Below are 24,269 nucleotides of genomic sequence, written 5' to 3' on the forward strand. Positions count from 1 at the left end.
TCAGGGAGCTGGGAGCTCGTTTCCACCAGCGTTCCATTATCAGCCCCAACCAGAGATGGCCTTGAGAGAGACCCCAGATTTGCAGCAATCTGAGAGTCGTTCTGCAGGAACCGAGCAGGCCGCCGACCCAGCCGAGGAGAGAGGTCAGGGGGGGTCTAAAGGGGTGACGACATCAACAAACGAGGCCTGAGCAGAGACACCCCATGAGGCAGAATTTGCACCCGCAGGCGAGCCCTTCCTGCAGGGATAGGTGGGCTGACGAGCACCGAGAGCCCCACGGCAATATCAAAGTCGGTGCAGAAGCCAAAGAGCCTTTGTGGGAACAACATCGTCGGGACTTCGGAGACATCCGTGCCTGAACTGATCCTGAACTCTCCTCTGCCTTGAATCCTGTGCCTTTCGGATCTTGAGCTGGGATAAATATCACTGGACCTAAAACTCTTGTCTTTTATTCTTTGCTTTGGAACGTTCGCCTGAACTCTATTGCTCTTGCTTGAGGACTGTTTTATTGGAACTATAAACTCTGTAAGGGTGCAGTCCTGTGCATGTTTAGACAGAAAAAAAAGTCTGACAACTCCCAGCATTCCCCAGCCAGCATAGCTGGCTGGGGAATGCTGGGAGTTGTCAGACTTTTTTCTGTCTCAACCTCACAGGATTGCACCGTAAGCAGCTGCGCTGCAAGCTTGTGCTGTTTAGCTGGCCTGCTGCAATAAAACAGAGTTCTTTATTTTAACCTGTGTGGAGCTGTGTGGGGTTTCAAGGAGCCAATCCCTACACGAACAACTGATCACTCGGAATGTTGATCTAGAAAGGGTTTTTTGGCTTCTCAGTTTAGTCCCAACTCTGCCGTAATATTGAATGGAATGGAGGGAAAATACCTCTTACTGGCTGTGTTGTGAGCCAGCAAGTCTTGTTGATGGTCGTACAAAAATCATAGCCACTGACAACGCTGCACTTGGGGGGGTTCATCGATTGCAGTATCTTCCCAGTACGCTGTTTCCAAGGATGCTGCACATGCAGAGCCCCGTCCATTGTCAGAAATCCTGGTGGCTGTACTCCCTGTCTTTTCCCATATACATATTGCAGAAGAATGTTCCAAACTACAGGTTCAGTGGAAAACAGCAAAAGAGGGTATACCTATGTCTGGGGCCATGGCTGGAAAAACCTACACAGAAGCCAGGAAAACCAACAATTTGTGATTGGTGAGGAGGGGATGGGGCCACCTGGAGAACTCTAGAGGGTCAGATTTGGTACCCCAGAATGGCTGGATTTGGTCCCTGGATTTTTCTCATTTTTGGCCACCTGATCTATGGGTTAGAACTTAAGAAGAGCCCTGTTGGATCAGACCAAGGGTCCATCTAGTCCAGCATTCTGTTCACACGGTGGCCAACCAGCTGCCCATGGGAAGCCCACAAGCAGGATCGATGGGCTTCATGTGTAAATTCAGCGTAAGTCCTGCTTAGAATCGACCCATTAAATTGAATGGGGCTTAAGTAAGTTGAGACTAACTTAAGTCCCATTTATTCCAATGGGTCTACTCCAAATAGGACTTATGTTGGATTTTACCCCATAGGTTTATATTTGCTTCTGAGCAGTAGTGTAATGTAGAACCTCTGAGGTACAGCACACACTTTGGGTTGTCTCTGTTAGTCCTACTTAGAGGAGACCCATTGAAATGAGTGGGATTTAAGTTAGGCTAATGCGCTATACAACCGTTTGCTTGTAGAAAGCCCCAGGCTTGAGCCTGACCCCACCTCTGCAGTTAAAAGGATGTCAGGGAGCAGTGCTGGGACAGAGGAGTCCCCTGGAAACCTCCTGCCAGTCAGAGAGGATGGTACTGACCTAGACTAACTGCTGGTCCAGTGCAATGTATGGCAGCTTTGTAAGTCTTCATGTTGGAAAAGGGTGCTGACTGTTTGGGTGAATGGGTAATAATTCCCTCCATTTCCAATGTTCAGGAGGTGAGTGGATGCTGATGGAGGCAAAACAGCATTATGCCAAGGTTTGGAAAGGTAGAAAAAAAAGTTTCAGGAGAAAAAGCCCAAGGAGGAAGAACCCCTAACACAGCCCAGTAAGGGCCGAACATGCTCTGTAACTAGAGAATGCTGGATTAGGTGAGGGGGAGGAGAGAACAGAAAATAGGGTAGGGTGGGAGTTGGAGTGGAATGGCATGGCTAGGATTCTGAACAGGGAGCGCTCCACACTGCAACATTTTGTTGCAGAGACCCACTTCTTATTCTAAATATTTATTTACTTGCAGTATTTTTATGCTGCTCCTCGGCCAAAAAGGCTCCCGAAGAAACTTACATGCAATTGGTAAAACAAGACAGCCACTGCCTGCAAGCTTACAATCTGAAAAGACGCAACACATAAGGAAAAGGGGATGGGGAGGGAAGAAGACAAATCTTAAATATGTATTCCATTGGGTCAATTGCAGGGAGGGGGAAACTGTGGCCCTTCAAATGTTGGACTAACTCCCACCCACCCCAGCCAGAAAGGCAGTGGTCAGGGATGAAGGGAGTTGTAGTCCAGCAACATCTGGAGGGGCATGGGTTGTGCACCCCTGGTCAGCACCTTGGATGGCTCCTTTAGAGTTCTGACTGAAACTCAGAGCTGATTCACTGCCCTCTGTTACTGGAGCCCCCAGTCTCCACTGGCTACAACTCCCATAATTCCCAGTCAGCCTCCCCCAGTTGTGGTACTTAAGGGTTATGCACAAGAAGCGCTTTGAACTCTTGAAAGTGCTATGCGATTAAAGTATTTAAATTGCCCACCTGCCCCAAGCCAGCACTTGGCTGAATCTGGAAGGCTTCATTCACTTTAAGGCAGACAGGTTGAGCTTTTACCACCCTTCCGGCGCAGCATTCCCCACACAATGTGGCTGGGGAATGCTGGGATTTGTAGGCTCTTTTTCTCTCTAAACAGGCGTTGGAATGCGCCCTTCATGTTGCAAAATCAATGGCGGTCTCAAATCAACCCGGAAACCGAATGGACGTGCGCGATTTGAACCGATCTATCTCTATGGGCCAATAGTAGTTGTCAATGTCATACCGGAAGTTCCGGCTCTTGGGTGACTATATCGCAGAGACAGAAAAAGTGAAGAGTGATATGTGGGCTGAATTAGTGGGTTAAATGTTCTTTTCACTCCTCATCTTTCCCCCGTTCCCTGCGTTGAAAGTGGGAGCTGAATCGTAGAAATCAATGAGGAAAGTCAGAGTTTTACCCCAGTTGTGATGTGACTGGGCAGTGGTATTTCCCCACCCAGGCCAAACACAAAAAAGGTAGCAACAAAGGCAGGAGTTTCTGCTATTAAGAACATAAGAGGAGCCAGCGTGGCGTAGTGGTTGGAGTGCCGGACTGGGATTCGGGAGTTCTGAATTCGAGTCCCCCTTCGGCCATGAAACTCACTGGGGGACTTTGGGCCTGTCACTGACTCTCAGCCTAACCTACATTACTGGGTTGCTGTGAGGATAACAGCAGGAGAGGAGGAGGACCACATAAGCTGCCTTGGGTTTCTTGCAAGTGGAAAAAAGGCAGGATGTAAATGTAATAATAAATAAAACAGCAGAAGGGTGCTCCTGGATCAAACCAAAGGCCCCTTTTAGTTCAGCATCCTGGTTCTTCCAGTGGCCAACCAATACGTCTCTGGGAAGCCCACAAGCAGGGCAGGAATGCAACAACATCCTCCCGCTTATGTTCCCCAACATCTGATTTCCAAGATGCTAGAGTGGGGATCCTGTAGCCTTCCAGATGGTGTTAGACTACAACTCCCATCATCCCAGCTCACTGGACATATTATTTGTTATATTTTTAATTTGCCAAATAACAAGTTTTATCTGGGTTCATTGCAAACAATTCAGAGTATAAAACACAATACAAATAGTTAAAAGGATGAAACGCAATGCAAATAATGAGAAGAAGGTACTGTACAACATGACAAACAGTACAGGAATAGATCAGTATAAAGATACACGAGAATATCCGTGAAAATCTAAAAACTAAGGGTGCAATCCTATGCGTGTTCAGACAGAAAAAAGTTCTACAACTCCCAGCATGCCCCAGCCAGCCAGTTGTAGAACTTTTTTCTGTCTAAACATGCATGAGATTGCGTCCTAAGTCTCTGAAATGTCTGGGAGAAAAGAAAGGCCTTTGCCTAGTGTCAAAAAGATAACAATGTCGGCTTTGAGATTATCCCATAAATGGAGCGACATAGCTGAGAAGCAGCACAAGGCTTCTGCATACAGCTGAATGCTAGATTTGGTCTGGGAGAGGGTGTTCAGGGGGGCAATTTAAGTAGATCTAGAGTGGGCAACACATGGCCCCAGGATCACAAGTGGCCCCTGCTGGCCTTTTTTGCAGCCCCCACCGTTACCTCTGCTATTACACCGGTGAATTGGGTTCCTTGCAAATGCAACAAATAAATAAATAAATAAATAAATAATTTTGCTGCTGAAATTTGGTGGTGTGTCAGCAGCAAAAAGCATCAATCTCTGTTTAAACCAAGGTGTGCCTTGTTAAATCAAAATTACATTCCTAGAATGATATGATGATATGATAATGATATGATAATACTGAGTCCCAGTATTGGGGAAAAGGCAGGGAATGATGATGATAATAGTAACAGTAATAATAATAATATGACTATGATAATGATATCATTATGATATGATATTTGTTGCAACCTGAAAGGAATGTTTTGGATGGGAGATTTTGGCTGGAAGTCCAAACCAGCCTCAACCCCCACCCCCATCCCTGAACCTAAAACAAAAGGAAAATAGCACTGGATTGCACTACAGGGTTGTTGTCTCTAGTTTTCCAGCTTCCCTCTGATTCAGTTGTTGTATGCTGCACTCTCAGTCTCCACATAACCCTCAATCTGAAATGTAGGGACAACAGTACTGGACTACATTGCCAGGTTGTTGCAGCCTCAGCCCGACCCCTAGTTTACAATAGGGGATATAATGGCTGGACTACATTGCAGGGTTGTTGTTGTTGTAAACCACTCTATCTGGACCTCAGCCTGACCCCCAACCTACAATATTAACAACGGACCATATTGCAGCCCCTAGCCTGCAATATAAGGATAATGGATTGATTGAATTTAACATCAATATAAGGATAATGGATTGATTGACATTGGAATTTGCATCGGCAGGGTTAATTTTTAAACGTTAAAAGGAAAATATTTTAATTTTACACACACACACACACAAATTAGAAAGAGAACAAAGTCCGCTCTTTGCTGCTACCGTTTGTTTCTGGCTGGAAACTCCGGTACCACACAGCTAAGGGTAAAATTCTGAATTTCTCCATGGATCTCTATGGGCATCTCTCTCTTCCACCCCGAGATTAAAAAATGGCTTCTGCAATGTGAACCCGGAATTCATTTTCCGGACAAATGAGATGCATCACTTCAATTTGCCCCCTCTCTGCCCTCTATAATTTTTTTAAAATCTCTATGGTCATTTCCTTTTTCTTCTACTGTGGGAAATCCAAGAGGAGTTTGAATTTCTCCGGCGCGGTCAAGGCTAAATTAAAGAAAAAGGGCAGGGAAAAGCCTTGTTGGAGCGATCAGGTGAGTTAATAGAAATGCGCGGACCTGTTGTCTTGAGATCTGGTATCTTTTTTCCTGCAATTTCTTGAGGACTAGTGCGTTCCTCAGTGCAGCCTCCATGTAAATATGTACTTATTAGAGGAAGAAACGGGGATAGCCTTGTATATCAGCCTTCCCCAACCGGGTGCCCTCCAGATGTGTTGAACTACAACACCCATGATCCTCAGCCAGCACGACCAATGATTCCTACTTTTTAATTTTTCTTACCAGAGTCTTCCATTTGACCATATACCTTAGTGGAATACTTATTTACTATATGTTGTTGTTGTTCAGTCGTTCAGTCGTGTCCGACTCTTCGTGACCCCATGGACCATAGCACGCCAGGCCTTCCTGTCCTGCGCTCTCTCCCGGAGCGTGCTCAAGTTCATATTCATTGCATCCGTGATGCTATCTAGCCATCTCATCCTCTGCCGTCCCCTTCTCCTTTTGCCTTCAGTCTTTCCCAGCATCAGGGTCTTTTCCAGGGAGTTTTCTCTTCGCATTAGGTGGCCAAAATATTGGAGCTTCAGCTTCATTATCTGTCCTTCCAATGAGCACTCAGGGTTGATTTCCTTTTGGATGGACTGATTTGACCTCCTTGCAGTCCAGGGGACTCGTAAGAGTCTTCTCCAGCACCACAGTTCGAAAGCATCAATTCTTCGGCGCTCAGCCTTCCTTATAGTCCAGCTCTCACAGCCATACATTACTACTGGGAAAACCATAGCTTTGATTAGACGGACCTTTGTCGGCAAGGTGATGTCTCCGCTTCTTACTATGCTGTCTAGGTTGGCCATAGCTTTCCTCCCAAGGAGCAAGCGTCTTTTAATTTCATGGCTACAGTCACCGTCTGCGGTGATCTTGGAGCCCAAGAAAGTAAAATCTGTCACTGCTTCCATTTCTTCCCCTTCTATATGCCAGGAAGTGATAGGGCCAGATGACATGATCTTAGTTTTTTTAATGTTGAGTTTCAAACCAGCTTTTGCACTCTCCTCTTTCACCCTCAACAAGAGGCTCTTGAGATCCTCTTCGCTTTCTGCCATTAGGGTGGTATCGTCTGCATATCGGAGGTTGTTGATAATTCTCCCAGCAATCTTAATTCCGACCTCTGATTCATCCAACCCGGCATTTCTCATGATGTACTCTGCATATAAGTTAAATAAGCAGGGTGACAATATGCAGCCTTGTTGTACTCCTTTCCCAATTTTGAACCAATCGGTTGTTCCATGTCTGGTTCTTACTGTTGCTTCTTGACCCTCGTACAGGTTTCTCAGGAGACAGGTAAGGTGGTCTGGTACTCCCATCACTTTAAGAATTTGCCACAGTTTGTTGTGATCCACACAATCAAAGGCTTTAGCGTAGTCAATGAAGCAGAAATAGACGTTTTTCTGGAATTCTCTTGCTTTCTCCATGATGCAGCGAATGTTGGCGATTTGATCTCTAGTTCCTCTGCCTCTTCGAAACTCAGCTTGTACTTCCGGTAGTTCTCGGTTCGCATACTGCTGAAGCCGTTTGAACACTCTTTGGCGTTGCCCTTCTTTGGAATTGGAATGTAAACTGACCTTTTCCAGTCTTGTGGCCACTGTTGAGTGTTCCAGATTTGTTGGCATATTGAATGCAGCACTTTAACAGCATCATCTTTTAGGATTTTAAATAGCTCGGCTGGAATACTGTCATCTCCGCTAGCTTTGTTGTTACTAATGCTTCCTAAGGCCCACTTGACTTCACTCTCTAGGATGTCCGGCTCAAGTTCAGTGACCGCACTATCATGGCTATCAGGGACATTCAGATCTTTCCTGTATAGTTCTTCTGTGTATTCTTGCCACCTCTTCTTAATCCCATCTGCTTCTGTTAGGTCCCTGCCTTCTTTGTCCTTTATCATGCCCATCTTTGCACAAAACGTTCCCTTGAGATCTCCAATTTTCTTGAAGAGATCTCTAGTCTTTCCCATTCTGTTGTTTTCCTCGATTTCTTTGCATTGTTCATTTAAGAAGGCCTTCTTGTCTCTCCTTGCTATTCTCTGGAACTCTGCATTCAGTTGGGTATATCTTCCCCTTTCTCCCTTGCTTTTCGCTTCCCTTCTTTCGTGAGCTACTTGTAAAGCCTCCTCAGACAGCCACTTTGCTTTCTTGCATTTCTTTTTCTTTGGGATGGATTTCGTTGCTGCCTCCTGAACAATGTTACGGACCTCCGTCCATAGTTCCTCAGGCACTCTGTCTATCAGGTCTAATCCCTGAAATCTATTCCTCACCTCCACTGTATATTCATCAGGGATATGATTTAGGTCATACCTGAATGGTTTAGTGGTTTTCCCTACGTTCTTCAATTTAAGCCGAAATTTTGCAAGAAGCAGCTCATGATCTGAGCCACAGTCAGCTCCAGGTCTTGTTTTTACTGACTGTATGGAGCTTCTCCATCTTTGGCTGCAAAGGACATAATCAATCTGATTTCGATATTGACCATCTGGTGACGTCCATGTGTAGAGTCGCCTCTTGTGCTGTTGGAAAAGAGTGTTTGCTATGATCAGCATGTTCTCTTGGCAAAACTCTATTAGCTTTTGTCCTGCTTCATTTTGTATACCAAGGCCATGCCTGCCTGTTATCCCGGTGATTTCTTGACTTCCTACGTTAGCATTCCAATCCCCTATGATGAAGAGGACATCTTTTTTTGGTGTTAGTTCTAGAAGGTGTTGTAGGTCTTCATAGAACCGATCAACCTCAGCTTCTTCGGCCTCAGTGGTTGGGGCATAGACTTGAATTACTGTGATGTTGAATGGTTTGCCTTGGATTCGTACTGAGATCATTCTATCATTTTTAAGATTGTACCCCAGTACTGCTTTTCCCAACCTTTTGTTGACTATGAGTGCTACTCCATTTCTTCTAAGGGATTCTTGCCCACAATAGTAGATATGATGGTCACCTGAATTAAATTCGCCCATGCCTGTCCATTTTAGTTCGCTGATTCCCAAGATGTCGATGTTCAATCTTGCCATCTCATGTTTGATCACCTCCAGCTTACATTGATTCATTGATCTGACATTCCAGGTTCCTAAACAATATTGTTCTTTACAGCATCGGATTTTCTTTTCACCGCCAGACACATCCACAGCTGAGTGTCCTTTCGGGTTTGGCCCAGCCGCTTCACTCTTTCTGGCGCTACTTGGAAATACCCTCTGCTCTTCCCCAGTAGCATATTGGACACCTTCCGACCTGAGGGGCTCATCTTCCGGCATCATATCTTTTAGCCTTGTGATACTTTCCATGGGGTTTTCTTGGCAAGAATACTGGAGTGGGTTGCCATTTCCTTCTCCAGTGGACCACATTTTGTCAGAACTCTCTGCCATGACCTGTCCGTCTTGGGTGGCCCTGCACGGCATAGCTTATGGCTTCACTGAGTTACGCAAGCCCCTTCGCCACAACAAGGCAATGATCCATGAAGGGGTATTTACTATATACTGCATAGTAATTACATACTTATAGTATTTATTTATTTATTTATTTAATATATAAACTACGCTACACCTAAAAAAGATTTCCAAGTGATGAACAGGAAAGGGGCGGTAGGGGGGAATCAAAATACAAAAGAATAACAACATTTAAAATCAAGTTACACCAATTAAACCATGGTTGGTCATTCGGGAAAAGCTTGTTTAAATAAAAATGTCTTTAGCATATCATTACATTTTCATTGTCTATATTTCTCGATTTTAAATGATTTGGGGGCCACCTTTAAAGAGAGAAGCCTCTCAAGGTGGCCTACAAGATAAAAACGAATACGAAGCCATGCAAAACAAGTACAATATAGAATCAGTCAATAAATAGGTGGTCATGACTGTTGTTTTCAAAAAATGATTTCCAGTTCTTATATTTATTTTTAAAATCTTAGTATCTTTTTTTAAAATGTGCATTTTGTCCTCTTATTTATTAATTTAAAAATTATAAATGAAAAAATATTAAGGGAGTGGCTGTAGATAGGCAGTAGCACCCATGCTTTGAACACAGAAAGCCTTAGCTGCATCTACTGGCATCTCCAGCCTTAAAAGATCTTGGGTAGGAAGGGACAGGAAAGACCCCCCTCCCCCCCCCTGCCTCCCTGCCCGAAACCCTGGAGAGATGCTGTCAGTCAGTGCAGTCATAACTGGGCTAGATGGACAAATAAGGTTGACCTTTTCTAATATGGCAGCTTCCTGTGCTCCTGGAATTGATCTGGGGTGGGGAATCCTGCATTCATTTGTGCTTTAGATCCTTAGCAGCATTTGAAGGTGAATACAGACGTGTCTAGACAAAGAAGCTGGCTAACACAGGAACATAGGAGCTGCCTTATACCAAGTCTGACTATCGGCCCATTTAGCCCAATATTGTCAACACTGACTGGCAGCAGCTCTCCAGGGTTTCAGGCAGGATTTTTTTCCAGCCCTATCTGGAGATGCCGGGGATCGAACCTAGGACATTCTGCATGCAAATTAGGTGGTCCATCACTGAGCTGCAGCCCCTCCCAACAAAGCAGATCCGCCTGCAGCCCAGTCTTAAAGATGTCTACTTGGGAATCAGTCCCACTGACTGCAACGGGACTTACTCCTATGTTAACAGTGCAATCCTATCCATGTCTACTCAGACGTAGTTCAGTGGGACTTCAGGGTCGCATCCAGTGTTAGGCCCACTTCCACCCACTGAAGTGAACAGGACTTAATGTTAGTCCAGTTTGTCTACGTTACTTTGAGTTTTGCCCTTAAAGGCAGCCAAAAAAACATTCAAAATAAAATAAATAAATTCTTCTTAAAGCATGGCACCCAGAACTGGTTACACTATTCCAGATGAGGTCTGATAGGTGTAGAATGACATGGAACTATTCTTTCCCCATGACTTGGAAACTATGATTCTAATAATGCAGCCTAAAATCACATTAACCTTTTTTGCAGCTGCATCACACAGCTGACTCACATTCAGCAATGATTCAACAGGTTGGTTAAAGGACAAATGGACAGGTAGTAGTGGTGGACAGGTGCTATGACAGATGGCTCTCAGCCCTGCTCTGGGGAATCTGACCATCTCTAATCTCTTAAGATTTATCAGAGAGCCAGTGTGGTGTAGCAGTTAGCCTGTTGGACTGGGGCTTGGGATACCCAGGTTCAAGTCCCCACTTGGCCATGAAGCTCACTGGGTGCCTTTGGGCTAGTCACTGACACTCAGCCTACTTCACAGGGTTGTTGTGAGGATAAAATGGAGAGGAGGAGGACTGTGCAAGCTGCCTTGGGATCCTTGCAAGAGGAAAAACAGCAGGATATATATGTAATAATACATTTTTAAAAATGGTTTGTGAGGGTTACTCTTTTCTCCCCCCACCCCAGGAAGAAGCACCTCTCTCTTGTCAAGAATTTCACACTTTACCCACAAATCATATGTCCACCTAGAAACATTTTTGGCATTTTGCAACAAGGCGGAGAAAGATTTTTCACTCAGCTGGCTGCAGGGGCTCCAGTTTAGCTCACCGTCAGCTTGGAAAGGAAAATGGCGGCTGGGCAAGGAGATGCGTCGGCCTCGAACCTGTCCCTGGAGGCTGTGCTGAAACAGAGAATGAAAGTGGAAGAGCCCGATCTGGCTGACGTGGAGGAAGAGGCAGGAAAAGGCCACACTGCTGTCCAGGCCGAGAGCGTTAAGGGATTCTGGGAAAGAAACATGTTGGACCATGTAAAACGGGAGCCACAGAAGGGGCTGCCGCAGCCCTGGGAAGCCCAGCTGCAGGACTTCCTGAAAGCGATGGAGTCTTCCCACTCAGAAGGGAGAAACCCCCATCAAGTAACACTGGCGTTAAGGGAGGAGGCTCAGTCTGCCCTGGCCTCTTCTGAGGGAGCAGCGGACACCAGGCCACGTCTGAGGAGAGACAAGCTGGCCCGGTTCTTGCCAGGCTCCAGCAAAGAAGCCCAACAGCTGGCAAACAACCGCTTGACCAAAAACAAGGAGGACTGTGGGAAAGTGAAGGAAGAGATCCTAGAGGAGGGTGTCGGCCTTGACATCCAGCGTCAACGCTTCAGGCAGTTTGGCTACCAGGAGGCCAAGGGGCCCCGAGAGGTTTGCAGCCAGCTCCGGGAACTTTGTCATCAGTGGCTGAAGCCAGAGAAGCACAGCAAGGAGCAGATGCTGGAGCTGGTGATCTTGGAACAGTTCTTGGCCGTCCTGCCCCCGGAGATGCAGAGCTGGGTCAGGGAATGTCGCCCAGAGACCTGCGCCCAAGTGGTGGCCCTGACGGAGGATTTCCTGCTGAGGCAGGGAGAGGGCAAGAAACATGAAGGACAGGTGAGAGAATTGGATATGGTTCCAGTGACAGCCAGCATGGCATAGTGGTTAGAGTGTTGAGCTGGGAGTTGAGTGACCTGGGTTCTAGTCCCCGCTCAGCTATGAAGCTCACTGGGTGACTTTGGGCCAGTCACTGACTCTCAGCCAGGCTTACCTCGAAGGTTGTTCTGAGGATAAAATGGAGAGGAGGATCATGTAAGCCGCCTTGACACTGAAAAAGCCATTTGTTCAAGGGCCAAAGTCCATGTGCCATTAGTCATGTGCTCATACAAGCATGCGTAACCTGGCTGCTTTTATTTCAGAGGGGTTAAAGCAGCCATGGGGACCCAGTCCAGAATGTGTTCCTGATTAGGACACAGTGCCGGTTTTCTGTTGCAAATTGCTCCCTCCTGGCTGACTTTTTATTATTCTTATTATACAAATGACACCTTCTGGCACAAATAGCAGCCAGGTAGGGGTGACTTTCAGCCAAAAGCCAAGACAGGGACCCCAGTCAGAAGGAGAGGCCCATCTCTGTGCCACACCTAGGATGGAGGCACGGTTGACAGTGATGAGAGACAGGGCCTTCTATGTGGCCGCACCAACACTGTGGAACACTTCGCCCTGTGAAAGGCTGGTGCCCTCCCCCTCTGGATGTCTTTCAACCGTGTTGAAGACATTTCTATTCTGGCAAGCTTTTGCCTGCAAAGTCTTTGTTGTTGTTTAAACAGTGGCCTTCCCCAACCTGGTGGCCTCCAGCTGTGTTGGAGTCCATTGCCTATCATCCCCAGCCAAGCAGCTGCCTGAGGATGATATTTATTTATTATTTATTTTATTTATTTCATTTCTATACCGCCCAATAGCCAAAGCTCTATTAACACAGCTGGAGGCCACCAGGATGGGAATGGCTTTCAAGGTTCTTTTCTCCATGGTCTCTTCCTCTGTATTTAAATCACCTCAGTACATAAGAACATAAGAGCCCTGCTGGATCAGACCAAGGGTCCATCTAATCCAGCATTCTGTTCACACAGTGACCAGTCAGGTGCCCACGGGAAACCGACAAGCAAGGGCATGAGCACAGCACCCTCCCACCCACATTCCCCAGCAAGTGGTGTACACAGACATACTGCCCCTGATACTGACAGGAGCATATAGCCATGAGGACTAGTAGCTCTTCCTTATTTAAGAGCATAAGAAGAGCCCTGCTGGATCAGACCAAGGGTCCATCTAGTCCAGCATTTTGTTCACACAGTGGCTGACCAGCTGTTGACTGGGAACCCACAAGCAGGACACGAGTGCAGTATTTTGGTCGTAGTCCCCCCCCCCCCCCCCGAATGTGTGGTTTGTGATATATTGTATTGTGGAAATTTAAATTGGTCTGAGAGCCTCTCTGAGTGGTGGATAGGCACTGGAAGGGGCAGATTATATATATATAATCTCTCTCTCTCTCTCTCACACACACACACACACACACACACACACACACCTCTACCTGGATCAGGGCTCCACAGCTAATTTTTCTCCCAAATAAAAGCAGCATAGTTAAGCCTGCTTGTTTAAACTTGTGACTAATGCCATGCCTTCATTTGCTTTGAAATAAAAGGAAGGGGGGTCACACTGTACCATATTACTCAATGATACTTAACATTTGTATGGCGCTTTCAAGTGTTCAAACCCCCACCCCTTTCTGAGGAACCACCAATCCTTTGTTGGTTTCCCGACTTTTGTGCTGTTTCTTTCCCATTCTAAAAGCGTGAAATGCCTCTCCTGAAGCTTAGTTACTGCCTGGCAGTACGAGCTTTAAGCTAAAAGATGCTGGTATGTTTGGTATTTTGGCTCTGTCTTTTTCACCTTCGCCCCTCCCGGAATGCAGCCTTCGAAAGCATCTCTGAAATGGAATTCAGCCCTTTGGCTGAAAGTGATTCTGCACTCCATAGATCCTATTGCCTCAGGAGGGAAAATCCGATATATTCTCCCAGGGACCATAGGATTGCTCTGTAAATTGGAGGCTTCCTGTGGGTGCCCTGCCATCAGAGGTGAGGCGGGTGGCTACCAAAGGGAGGGCCTTCTCAGTGATGGCACCCCTGTTAAGAACCTAAGCAGAGTCCTGCTGGATCTGACCAAGGGTCCACCAATGCTCTTCCTGGAGGGGTCCTTCTGGCGCCTACCTTATTGTCCTTTATGCACCAAGCAGAAGTCTTTATTTTCCTGAGCTTTTTAGGTGCAATTTTAATCCTTCTGATTTTTGTGTGTGCTCTTTTTCTACTTTTGTGGCTTTTCACTTGTTTGGGGGTCCTTGTTTTTTGTTTTGCATTGACATTTTATTTCTTCTGTTCTTTTTGTAAACTGCCCCTGGGAATACTTCTAATAAATAAATACTCCTCCTGCTCCTTGCCATTTGAACTGAGACCCTCCCCTTGCTGTTTCATATGCTGTTCCAGGAGGCAGTACACACTTCCCCAGAGGTGGAGCAGGCCCGACCAGAAGCCTTGAAGAGGCCCTGCTTCAGGGAGATAAAACAAGAGGCTGACAGAGATGTCACCTCGCTGGGTAAGTCATTCATTGTTTTGTCATGATCCCTCCCCTCTTTTTTTAATAATTGGGTGCTCTGACACCCCAAATCAAGTTTGCCATGGATAGGTCTTGGCATATATCTTAACCAACGGTGCAAATTTGTTCTCTGGAACATGTTAATTCACAACTCTGTTCCGCATTCTACAGCATCGAGGAGGTAAACTATCTGTCATGTCTTGGATGCGTTGATTTTTATTAATTAGGAAACAGTACATCCCCTGTGTCCAGCCGCAGATACAGTGGCAGTACGTTAGGAATGGTAAGAACTAAATCACGCACGCAGACATAATTACACTTTTTTCTTTCCAGTCCACTGCACAGTTTCTTTCTAGTATGCCTTCAATCACCCTTTCCTATATTCCCTCCAAATTTTCCAAAATTCATGTCACTGTAATATCTTTACGAGTTGAGGGCAACAGAACAACATAAGAGCCCTGCTGGATCAGACCAAGGGTCCATCTAGTCCATCATTCTGTTCACACAGTGGCCAACCAGCTGCCCACAGGAATCCCACAAGCAGGGCATGAGTGCAACAGCACTCTCCCACCCATGTTCCCCAGCAACTGATGTACATAGGCTCACTGCCCCTGGTACTGGAGGTAGCCCATAGCCATCAGGACTAGTAGCCATTGATAGCCTTCTCCTCCAGGAATTTATCTAACCCCCTTGGCAAGCCATCCAAATTGGTGGCCATCACTGTGTCTTGTGGTAGTGAATTCCGTAGTTTAACTCTGCGCTGTGTGAAGAAGTCCTTCCTTTTCTCTGTCCTGAATCTCCCACCAACGGGATGACCCCGGGTTCTAGTATTATGAGAAGCAGAGGACACCATGGGCAAAGTGAGGCAGTTGCCTCAGGCAGCAAATGCTGAGAGGCGGCAGCAAGATGTTGGAGAAGTGTGTGCCATGTGGCCTTCCCTTCACCCCCTAAGCTAGCCTGCTGCCTTCATGTGTGGTGACCCATAGTCAGTGTTGAAGAAAGGCTTTTGTACATCGAATGGGACGGGGCACCATCCTGTTCTTTGCCCCAAGCAGCAAAATGTCTTGGGCCTGCCTTATCCATCCAGCTGCAAAATGGTCCCTTGCTTTTCCTTCCATTTGGGTTGGAGAGAATTGTATATGTTATTAGTGCAACGTCGTCAGTTAGCCCACCAAAGTTACTAGCCTGCATCGTTTGTGTTTGTTTTACTAGTCAGCTAATAGGCTGTGTTTCTATGCTGGCCACAAGCTCCATTCTCTGTGGACAGCACACAAAGGCAGGATGCTAGCCTCTTAGCAGTGTGTCATAGTGGTTACAGTACTGGACTGGGAGTAGGGAGACCTGGGTTCAAGTTCCCAGTCAGCCATGAAGCTCACTTGGGTGACTTTGTGCCAGGCACTGACTCTCAGCCTAACCTACCTTGGAGGGTTGTTGTGAGCATAGAAAGGGAGAGGAGGAAGATAACGTACACCACCTTTGGCTCCTTGGTGAAAAGGCAGAATACAAATGTAACAAATGAAAAATAAATTAGCAGGCTAGTTTTTTAGAAAAGTGTCTTCTACCAAACAGACTGGCAGAGAAGGAATTTTTCTTCCCCCAGCAGCTACCACAGAAGCCAAGTGAACTGGCAGAGGAGGAGGGGAGAGATCTGTTCCTCCTCTGCCAGCCCACTCACTCACCTCCATGGAATTCCGGATCGCCTGTGGTGACCGGGTGAGTTGTGAAATGTGAGGCTGTAGTAGCAACAGTCTGCAAAGGTTGCGGGGGGGCGGGGAACGATGTTGAAAAGTTGTTCTCCAGGTGTTGAACCTGATTGGAAGCACGCTTTCTTCTTGGCAGAGGATAATAACATCTATCCAAACGCTTTTCCCCCCTCTAGCATGTCTTGAGAGAGCACATCAAAAGGAGAAAACTCAGCCAGGCCACCCCGAGGATCCAGAGCTGTTTGCAGCATTGCCACGGGAAGTGGAGCGGAATGTCGCCTATCAACACGGGCACATGGAGGAATCTGAGAGCCTGCAGGGAAACAATCTAGATGTACAAGAGGGGAAATTCATTAATTCTCAGGGTGGGTATGAGGATTTCGAGGACAACAAAGCACAGCAGCCGATAATCCTCAAGGCTGGAAGGGAAAATGCAGGAATTCAGTTGGGGCAAGTTCTCAGGCTGAGATCTGATCTCACTGTGCACGAAAGGACTCTGACAGGAGAGTCCCAGTATAAATGCACCGTTTGCTGGAAGACCTTTTGCAGAAGAAATGTCCTTATTACACATCAGAGAATCCACACAGGGGAGAAACCCTATCAGTGCTCAGACTGCGGGAAAAGCTTCAGCCAACGCTCCCACCTGATCCTCCATGAGAGGACTCACACTGGCGAGAAGCCATACAAGTGCTCGGACTGTGGGAAAAGCTTCAGCCAGCGGCCGCACCTGGTCAAGCACGAGAGGATACACACGGGGGAGAAGCCGTACAAGTGCCCCTACTGTGGGAAGAGCTTCAGCGACCGCTCGACGCTGACGACGCACAAGCGGACCCACACGGGAGAGAAGCCATATTCGTGTTCAGACTGCGGGAAGAGCTTCAGCGACCGGTCGTCCCTGATTGCCCACAACAGGACTCACACAGGCGAAAAGCCCTACAAGTGCTCGGAGTGCGGGAAACGCTTCAGCCACCAATCAACTCTCATTCGGCACGAGCGGATCCATAATGGCGAGAAGCCGTTGAAGGGTTTGGAAGCCGGGAGAAACGCTGGCTCGGTCTTGGTGGCGGCGAAGGGACCTTGCTTCGGAGACCAGCCTCTGGGGCCGTGGACAAATTCCGTGATGTGGGGGGAGTCCCTTTCTGTCAGCCTGAGCTCTCCCCCGGCTGAGAAATGGGAATGAGAGCTAACCTCGCCCACAGGGTCGTTTGGGAGGCGGCAAATGAAGATAAAGATCGGAAACCGTGTGCACTTGATGCTAAAACCTACATGGGCACAGAGTGTGAATACTGGAGCTGCATGCATTTAATGCTGTAATTGTAACTATTAGCAAAACACTATTCATTCTGGGTTGGATCCAAATTTCGTCGTAAATATAAAATCACATTTATATCCTGCCTTTTCTCCTCTTGCAAGGAACCCTATGCAAGGTTGCTTACAGACTCCTCCTCCTCTCCACTTTATCTTCACAACCACCCTGTGAGGTAGGTTAAGCTGAGAGTCAATGACTGGCCCAAAGTGAGCTTCATGGCCAAGTAGGGACTAGAACTCAGATCTCCCAAGTCCCATTCCAGCACTCTAACCACTACACCATATACATTCAGTGAATGATCAGTGGTGTAGGAGAGTCAGGGCTCACAGTGTCCTGGTTTGACTGCAGCAGCCTCTTGAGTGCAACATACATTCAAGCATACAGGTTTTATCCAATGGGGTACAGACTGGTCCAAATAACAGGCAGAGGTTGCAGTCAGGTAAGTGGGATCAGGCAATGACAGGACTGGTCAAGATAACAGGCAAAGGTCAAAACACAATCAGTCAGATATGTTACCCAGTCCAGAGGCTGAGTCAATAAGGAGCCTAAAGTCAGTAACACAGAGCATAAATCAGGGCAAGGCCTAGCAGGCAAGGTACACAGCATGGGAGCTGGAAGAACAGTGTTCTAACACTAGCTACACCTACGGTGAAGGCTTTTAACCCCAAAGCCTGCTGAGCCCCACCCAGAGCTCAGCTACAGTACTCGGTGCTCCCTGCTCAGAGTCCTGCTCCTGAGGGGTTGCTTTCCCCCGAGGAGTCCTTCCCTGCCAGCAAGCGCTCCTCCTCACAGGGGCCCTACTGGCCTGCTGCTTGAGGCGATGCTGCTCCTGGAGGCCAGGGCCCTCTCCTCCTGGCAGGGATGGACCTGCAGCTGTCACCCCCAAGGGCCCAGGCGCCTGCTGGTCTGGAGGCAGTACCTGATCTGGGGTGCCCTCTATTTCTGGGAGTTCCAGCGGCCCCCCTGAGAAGGACTTCTGCTGTGTGGTCATGACACATAGGGTCAAAGTACCAGGACTTATTGATTAGCAGAGGTGCTGATGTCATCTGCCCCCAGCACCCTAGGTTTTCCTGTTCCCTCTGAGCAGTTCTCACAGTGGGAGGGGGGGGTGGAATTCACCCAGCAACAATATATTATTGTGAGCTGTCCTCATTGTAGTGCAGGGTATTTTGGGGTAGCCTGGTACTGAATGGGCACTTAAGACCCATTAGCTTTATCAGCGACCTGCTCCTGGTGGAGACAAAAACTCATACAGCTATGTGCAGTTTTGGATCCTCCGTGGGGGCATGGCTATGGGGACTGCCATGATGAGCGCCTGCATGTCAAAATTTGCCACTCCCAACACTGGTCATGACTAACTGAAGTCCCATTGATTTCAATGGGCCTAAGAATCCAGCCCAGTGACAGGAACGTTAGAAAGATCTGAAGGCCGAGGACGAAAATTTAGAAAAATGGGCCGAGTGGGCAAAGAATTACCCCTGCCTGCTGCTAGGTTTTCCTTTTAAAAGTAAAAAATTGGAAATTTGGGGGGAAATGGACCTTGGGGGTGGGTGGGAAAGAAACCAACATATGAACTATTTTTGCATTAGAATGAAATCTTTTTTTAAAGCAAGTCTTCAAAATATTGTTTTTGCTGCCTTTTACTTCCCCAAAACGTTTTCTGATAACTATGTAAGACAGGTGGGCAACTTATGGCCCTCCAGATGTTTTGGCCTGCAGTTGCCATCAGCCCTAGCCAACATGGCCAATGGTGAGGGATCATGGGAGTTGTAGGCCAGAACATCTGGAGGGCCTCATGTTGCCCATCCTCGATGTAAGACAATCTACAGCAGGGGTGGACAGAAGGTAGATCTGGATCTGTAGGCAGATCTCTGGATGATTTGCAGTTGATCGGCAAGGATTCCTGGCTCCCAGTAATTTAACAATAGCAGCGACAAAACAATTCCCCTGCACCCTTCCTGCCCTAAATTAGACTGCTGAAATGAAGAACGCTTGGGGTAACCAGGAGTGGGGGTTTTGTGTGGAAGGACTCTGAGCTCTGTTCAGTTCTGGTACTCAAAGATAAATTCCTAGACTCAGAATACCATAATTCAAAATGTATGTCTTTTTCACCAAGCTCCAGTTGGTGGATCTCGAGGTTCTAGTTAAAAAGAAAGGAAAAGTAAATCCCAGAAGCCTGAAGTCTGCACACCCCTGATCTTCCATATTAGGGTAATTACAATTCCTTTGTCCTGTAGACATCTAAGACCCCCTCTCAGATCCACTCACCTGCTCCAGATACCTCCATCCTCTGCAGTGTGGGAAGGAAATGGATCCATCTTAAGAAGCACAAACCAAAATAAGAAACAAGTTGAAGATACGAAAAAGGGGAGAGGTTTGTTTCAATCCGTGTCAGCCTTCTGTTCTCTGATGCCCATGGAGACAAAAATAAAAAGAAAACAAAGTTCAGAACCAAACCTTTTGGAAACTGATTCTGATTAGAGAAAGAAATTTGAGATGGTATTTCCCCCCCACCCCCAAGGCTATATGATTTATTGTTTAAGTGACATGATATGCATTTCATGTGGCTAACTTTGTCAGGAGTTACTAGGGCACTTACTGTGCTGGTTCGGACATCACAATAAACCAGTCATGATGGGAATGAAATGAAGTGAGCCTTAGGGTTGTGAGCACACCCCTTCCCCTCTCCTCTAGCACAGAATCTGAAACTTTCCCAGAATCAGAAATGTTCACTTTATTAACTGCAGTTTTGCATTGTATCCAAACCCTAAACAGTGGTTCATTTTAACTATGGTTTGTTGAAACAAGCCAACTTCATAACCCATGTTTTGAAGTTGGCTTGTTTCAAGCAAACCATGTTTATCAGGTTTGGATGGAACAAGAGGCTAAGCAAAACTAGAAGCTTCCGATCACCTCCTCTTAAGCAGGAGATGCATGATCAGATCTTCAGAAGTTTTCATTTTTTACTTTAACTCTTCTGCATGTGTGTGTATCTCCCAGTCTGTCTGAATTTCATTGGAGCGGGGGCACTAGGCAAAATAGATCCCTCCGCTGCCTTTTCCCCATTCTGCTGATACTGCTGACACAATTTTTCTAATACAGTTTTTAAATACAACAACTGCTCTTTGTTTTATTGTTAGGATTGTTCTGTAAAATTTGGTTGCGATTTGTATTTTTAATTGTAAACCACCTTGAGGTTGATTTTATTGCAGAAAAGTATAAAACCATATATAGCAATGTAAATTGAATAAGTGAATGAATCACTAACCCTCCCTTCCCCCCAAAATGCTATGAGCCCCACGGCGGCCCTTTTGGCTACAGCGTCAATAGCGGATACAGGCAGGGTGGCCATGTGTCTACTTTACAGAGGGCAGCCCTCTGCTGAAGACGGCCTGTATTTGAAGGGCTGTCCAGTCCAAATCCAATTAATGATCAAGAAGGAAGACCAGGATTGACTTATTTATTCAAGGCATTTGTATCCCTCTCTTCAATCAAAAGACACCCAGAGTGGCATCCAAGAATCAGTAATCAGGCAGTCCCTATCTTCAGGCTTACACTCTAAAAAGGCACGATTTACAAGGAAAGGGAGGGAAGAGGAAAAATAACATGATGGTGATGCTTGATTTAGTTGCCCAGGTAGATGGGAATACATCGGTTGAACTCAGGTTTGCATGGCGTCTATTGCATTCCTGGGCTAGTGTTCCACTTTTTCTTTCTTCTCCTCTGCAGGTTCTCTTCTTTTGAGTTCAAGCTTAAGTTTAAGTTTCCCATCAACGCTTAGAACCTGGATACGCCATCTAGTCACAGACTTCCCCACTGTGATGAGATGTATTCTATTTTCATTTCTTTTTATATGATTATAGCAATTTTTACATTTGCCTCTATGCATATAAATTCGTGCGCACATGTTTTATGCCAATTGTGTTCTCTTTTGTCCTTTTAAAAAAAATATTTGGCCGTTGGTAAGAAGATACCCTAGCTTCATGTGAGAGATTTAGAGTGGGGAAATGGGGCAGCACACCCTCCCACCCAACGGGATAGCTCTGGTTAAATAAGGAAGAGCACCCCCAGCCCTACAAGTCTTTTAAGGCCAGAGTTTACATTGCAGTGTTCTTTGCAGTACTGTCAGGAAGGGGAAAATTTGTTTTCTGCAACAGAGAGTGCTGGCTAGATTTGAGGCTTGCAAGCTGCTACAAGCCTACTGTGGTTCAGCTATGTGGTTGGGTTGTTAGGCAACCATAGCCAATGTGCCCCTAGGCTACATGAGCACAGGAGGCTTCTCTTTTTGCAAGCACAGGATTTCTTGAGGACAAAACATGTTGGGCCTCGAACCCACACACAAAAATGTCCCACTGAATCAAAGGTAATGCCGCCCCACCCCAATACACACACTTAAAAAAAAAATCTTAGGTTTCCTGGCAAATAGACCATTATATGTTTAGTCAAAGGAACTGAAATTTAAAAGATCATCTTTCCTGGAGGGAAACTTTCCAAACGAACAAATTCTGGCCTCAGTTCACTTCTTGCTGCAGGCCTCGCTTTTGCTGAATCTTTTTTCTTCTTATTTTTACAACTTAAACATACATGACGAAACCCTGACGAGGCTCAGCTGCCTGGGAGTAAATTGGCTGACTGAAGAAGATATTTTTTGGCCATGCTTAGCACCCCAGAATCCTCCCTTGGGGGCAATCCTCATTTCTTACAGCAGTGTGTGTATGTATGTATGTATGTATGTATTTATTTGGTGGATATCCTGCCTTCCCTCCAAAAAAGCTCAAGACAGCTTACATGATTCCTTCCTCTCTTTTATCCTCACAACAACTCTGTGATGTAGGTTAGGTTGAGAGATAGCGAGTGGCCCAATCACCCAGTGAGCTTCACGGCTCAGTGCAGAGGTGAACCTGTGCTCCCCTGGTTCTCGTTGGATATTTGCCACTACACTGCATTTTCAAAATGATTGTTGAAGCTGTCTTGCAGGATTTAGGGCGGCAATTCTTCAGTTGCATGCCAGGCTACCCGCATGCTCCTTTCTTGACGCCACCAAGGTGCCCTGCCTGTCACGGTCCTACCTTTCTCTTCCTCCCTATGCTCTCTCTCTTCACTATCAGTACACACCAGGGAACAAGGCTTCAGGCTAACTCTGTTAGCAACTAGCTTCTTTACAAATGCAGATTCTAGGAAACATCAGACTGCATAGAACTAGCTAATCCACACATCTATGAATATCAATAGCCAAGACGAAGTGGAAGTTAGAGAAGTTGCCAGCAGTCTGGGCAAGAACTTCACGGCCAGACTAGCTTCACGGGGATGCCCTGCCCTTAGGGTGGCTCCCTCCTACATTGGCTTCCACGAGTGGCCAACCTGGCAGAGCGTCAGAGTCCTGCCCTAACTTTCCCCGCTTTGCTCTGTGACGGGCCTTAGCATCCCTCAAGTCACACCCCTCACCCTCCTCTTCCAAAACTTGAGTTCTGACGGTGGAGGAATGGGGGAGCAGTTTAGCCTGGGCCACCTGTGTGTCAAGGTCTTGGGAATAAAGGCATGCTGTATCTGGGCTCACTAGGGAGGCTGCCTCACTCTGTTCAGGCTGTTCCCATTCTTATTCCAAATCTGAGCTGCCAGACAACTCCACATGCTCAGATTAATCCCTGACACTGCTCCTCCCACTTTAAGAAACAAACACATTTTCTTACCAGCAGCTGGATTGCTGTGACAAAGTTGATACTGAAAACTGGATTCAAATTAGTTGCTTTGTGTGTTGGGGCTCAGACCCTCTGACTTGGACTCAGTGTTTGGGGAAGGTGATTTGTCCTTTGCCACGCCTTCCATGGCAGCCATTTTGTGGTGGTGCCTGGGACACTTTCTCAAATTACCAAATATACCCACAGCCTAAAAACATTGCTGACCCCTGGACTAAAACATGTGTTGGACAATTCCGGCCAATGGCCATGCTGCCCAGAAATTATAGGTATTGCAGTCCAGCATATGTGGAGAGTACCACATAGGGAAAGGCTGGAACGGATTATCTATTCCAACTCTAAAATTCTCATGAAGGCTTCTCTTTTACAGGGTCTGTAGATACTATTTGGACGGCCCATTATGGATCTTATGTCTTTTATTTCTTTTAAATGGTCCAACTGTATATCACCCAGAGAACTTAGGATCACTGAGTAGCTAATAAATATAAGAAATAAACTAAAAAAACAATACAATTGAACACATTGCTGGTATTCCCCCCCCCCCCGGAAGATCCCTTATCCATGCTAGTCAAAGCAATACAATTTCAACCCACAATATAGTAAAGGTTGCGATCCTATGCCCAATTCCCTGAGAGCAAGTCTGTATGAACTCTGGGTCAGCTGACTGACTTCTAAGCATAGCAGCAGCCCTGCATAGGATTGCTGTAACAAAAGTCTCATTCATCAATTTATTCCCAGGGAAATATACGTAAGATTTCTGCCTCATGGTGCAAATCCCGTGAGTATATATCTACTTGGAAATGAGCCCCACTGTATTCAGTTGGTCTTACTCCCATGTAAATAGCTTGCATTCGATTGCATCGTCAGTGCATTGGGGTTTACACACCCAGGTACACTTGCATAAGTCGGATTTTCCAGAGAGGTACTGTGTTAATCTGTTGCCGCAAAAACAACAGAGTGTCCTATGGCACTTGGAAAACTAGCACATTTATTCTGGAATATCCTTTCTGAACTCATGTCCATTAAAACTTATGCCAGAATAAGAGATACTATGCATATTTAGACCAGGGGGAAAGTCCTACAACTCCCAGCATTCCCCAGTCAGTGGCTGAGGCATGCTGGGAGTTGTAGGACTTTTGCTGTCTGAAC

The 24,269-nt window shown here is 46.4% G+C and overlaps 1 protein-coding gene across 1 annotated transcript in view; it reads left to right on the plus strand.

Moving 5' to 3' along the window:
* The window catches only part of LOC146356008 (uncharacterized), a 34,958-nt gene extending 11,342 nt beyond the window's left edge, over positions 1 to 23,616 (plus strand). Inside the window, exons 4-7 of the mRNA XM_084829995.1 lie at positions 245 to 351; positions 11,074 to 11,883; positions 14,304 to 14,412; positions 16,292 to 23,616. Coding sequence (XP_084686121.1) covers positions 245 to 351; positions 11,074 to 11,883; positions 14,304 to 14,412; positions 16,292 to 17,295 — 2,030 coding nt within the window. The 3' untranslated portion in view covers positions 17,296 to 23,616. The remainder of the gene's footprint in view (positions 1 to 244; positions 352 to 11,073; positions 11,884 to 14,303; positions 14,413 to 16,291) is intronic.
* Positions 23,617 to 24,269: the final 653 nt, after the last annotated feature.

Source organism: Heloderma suspectum, chromosome 2, assembly GCF_057233095.1.
Source record: "Heloderma suspectum isolate Gila_16-S chromosome 2, 16-S_ref, whole genome shotgun sequence".
Lineage (NCBI taxonomy): Eukaryota > Metazoa > Chordata > Lepidosauria > Squamata > Helodermatidae > Heloderma > Heloderma suspectum.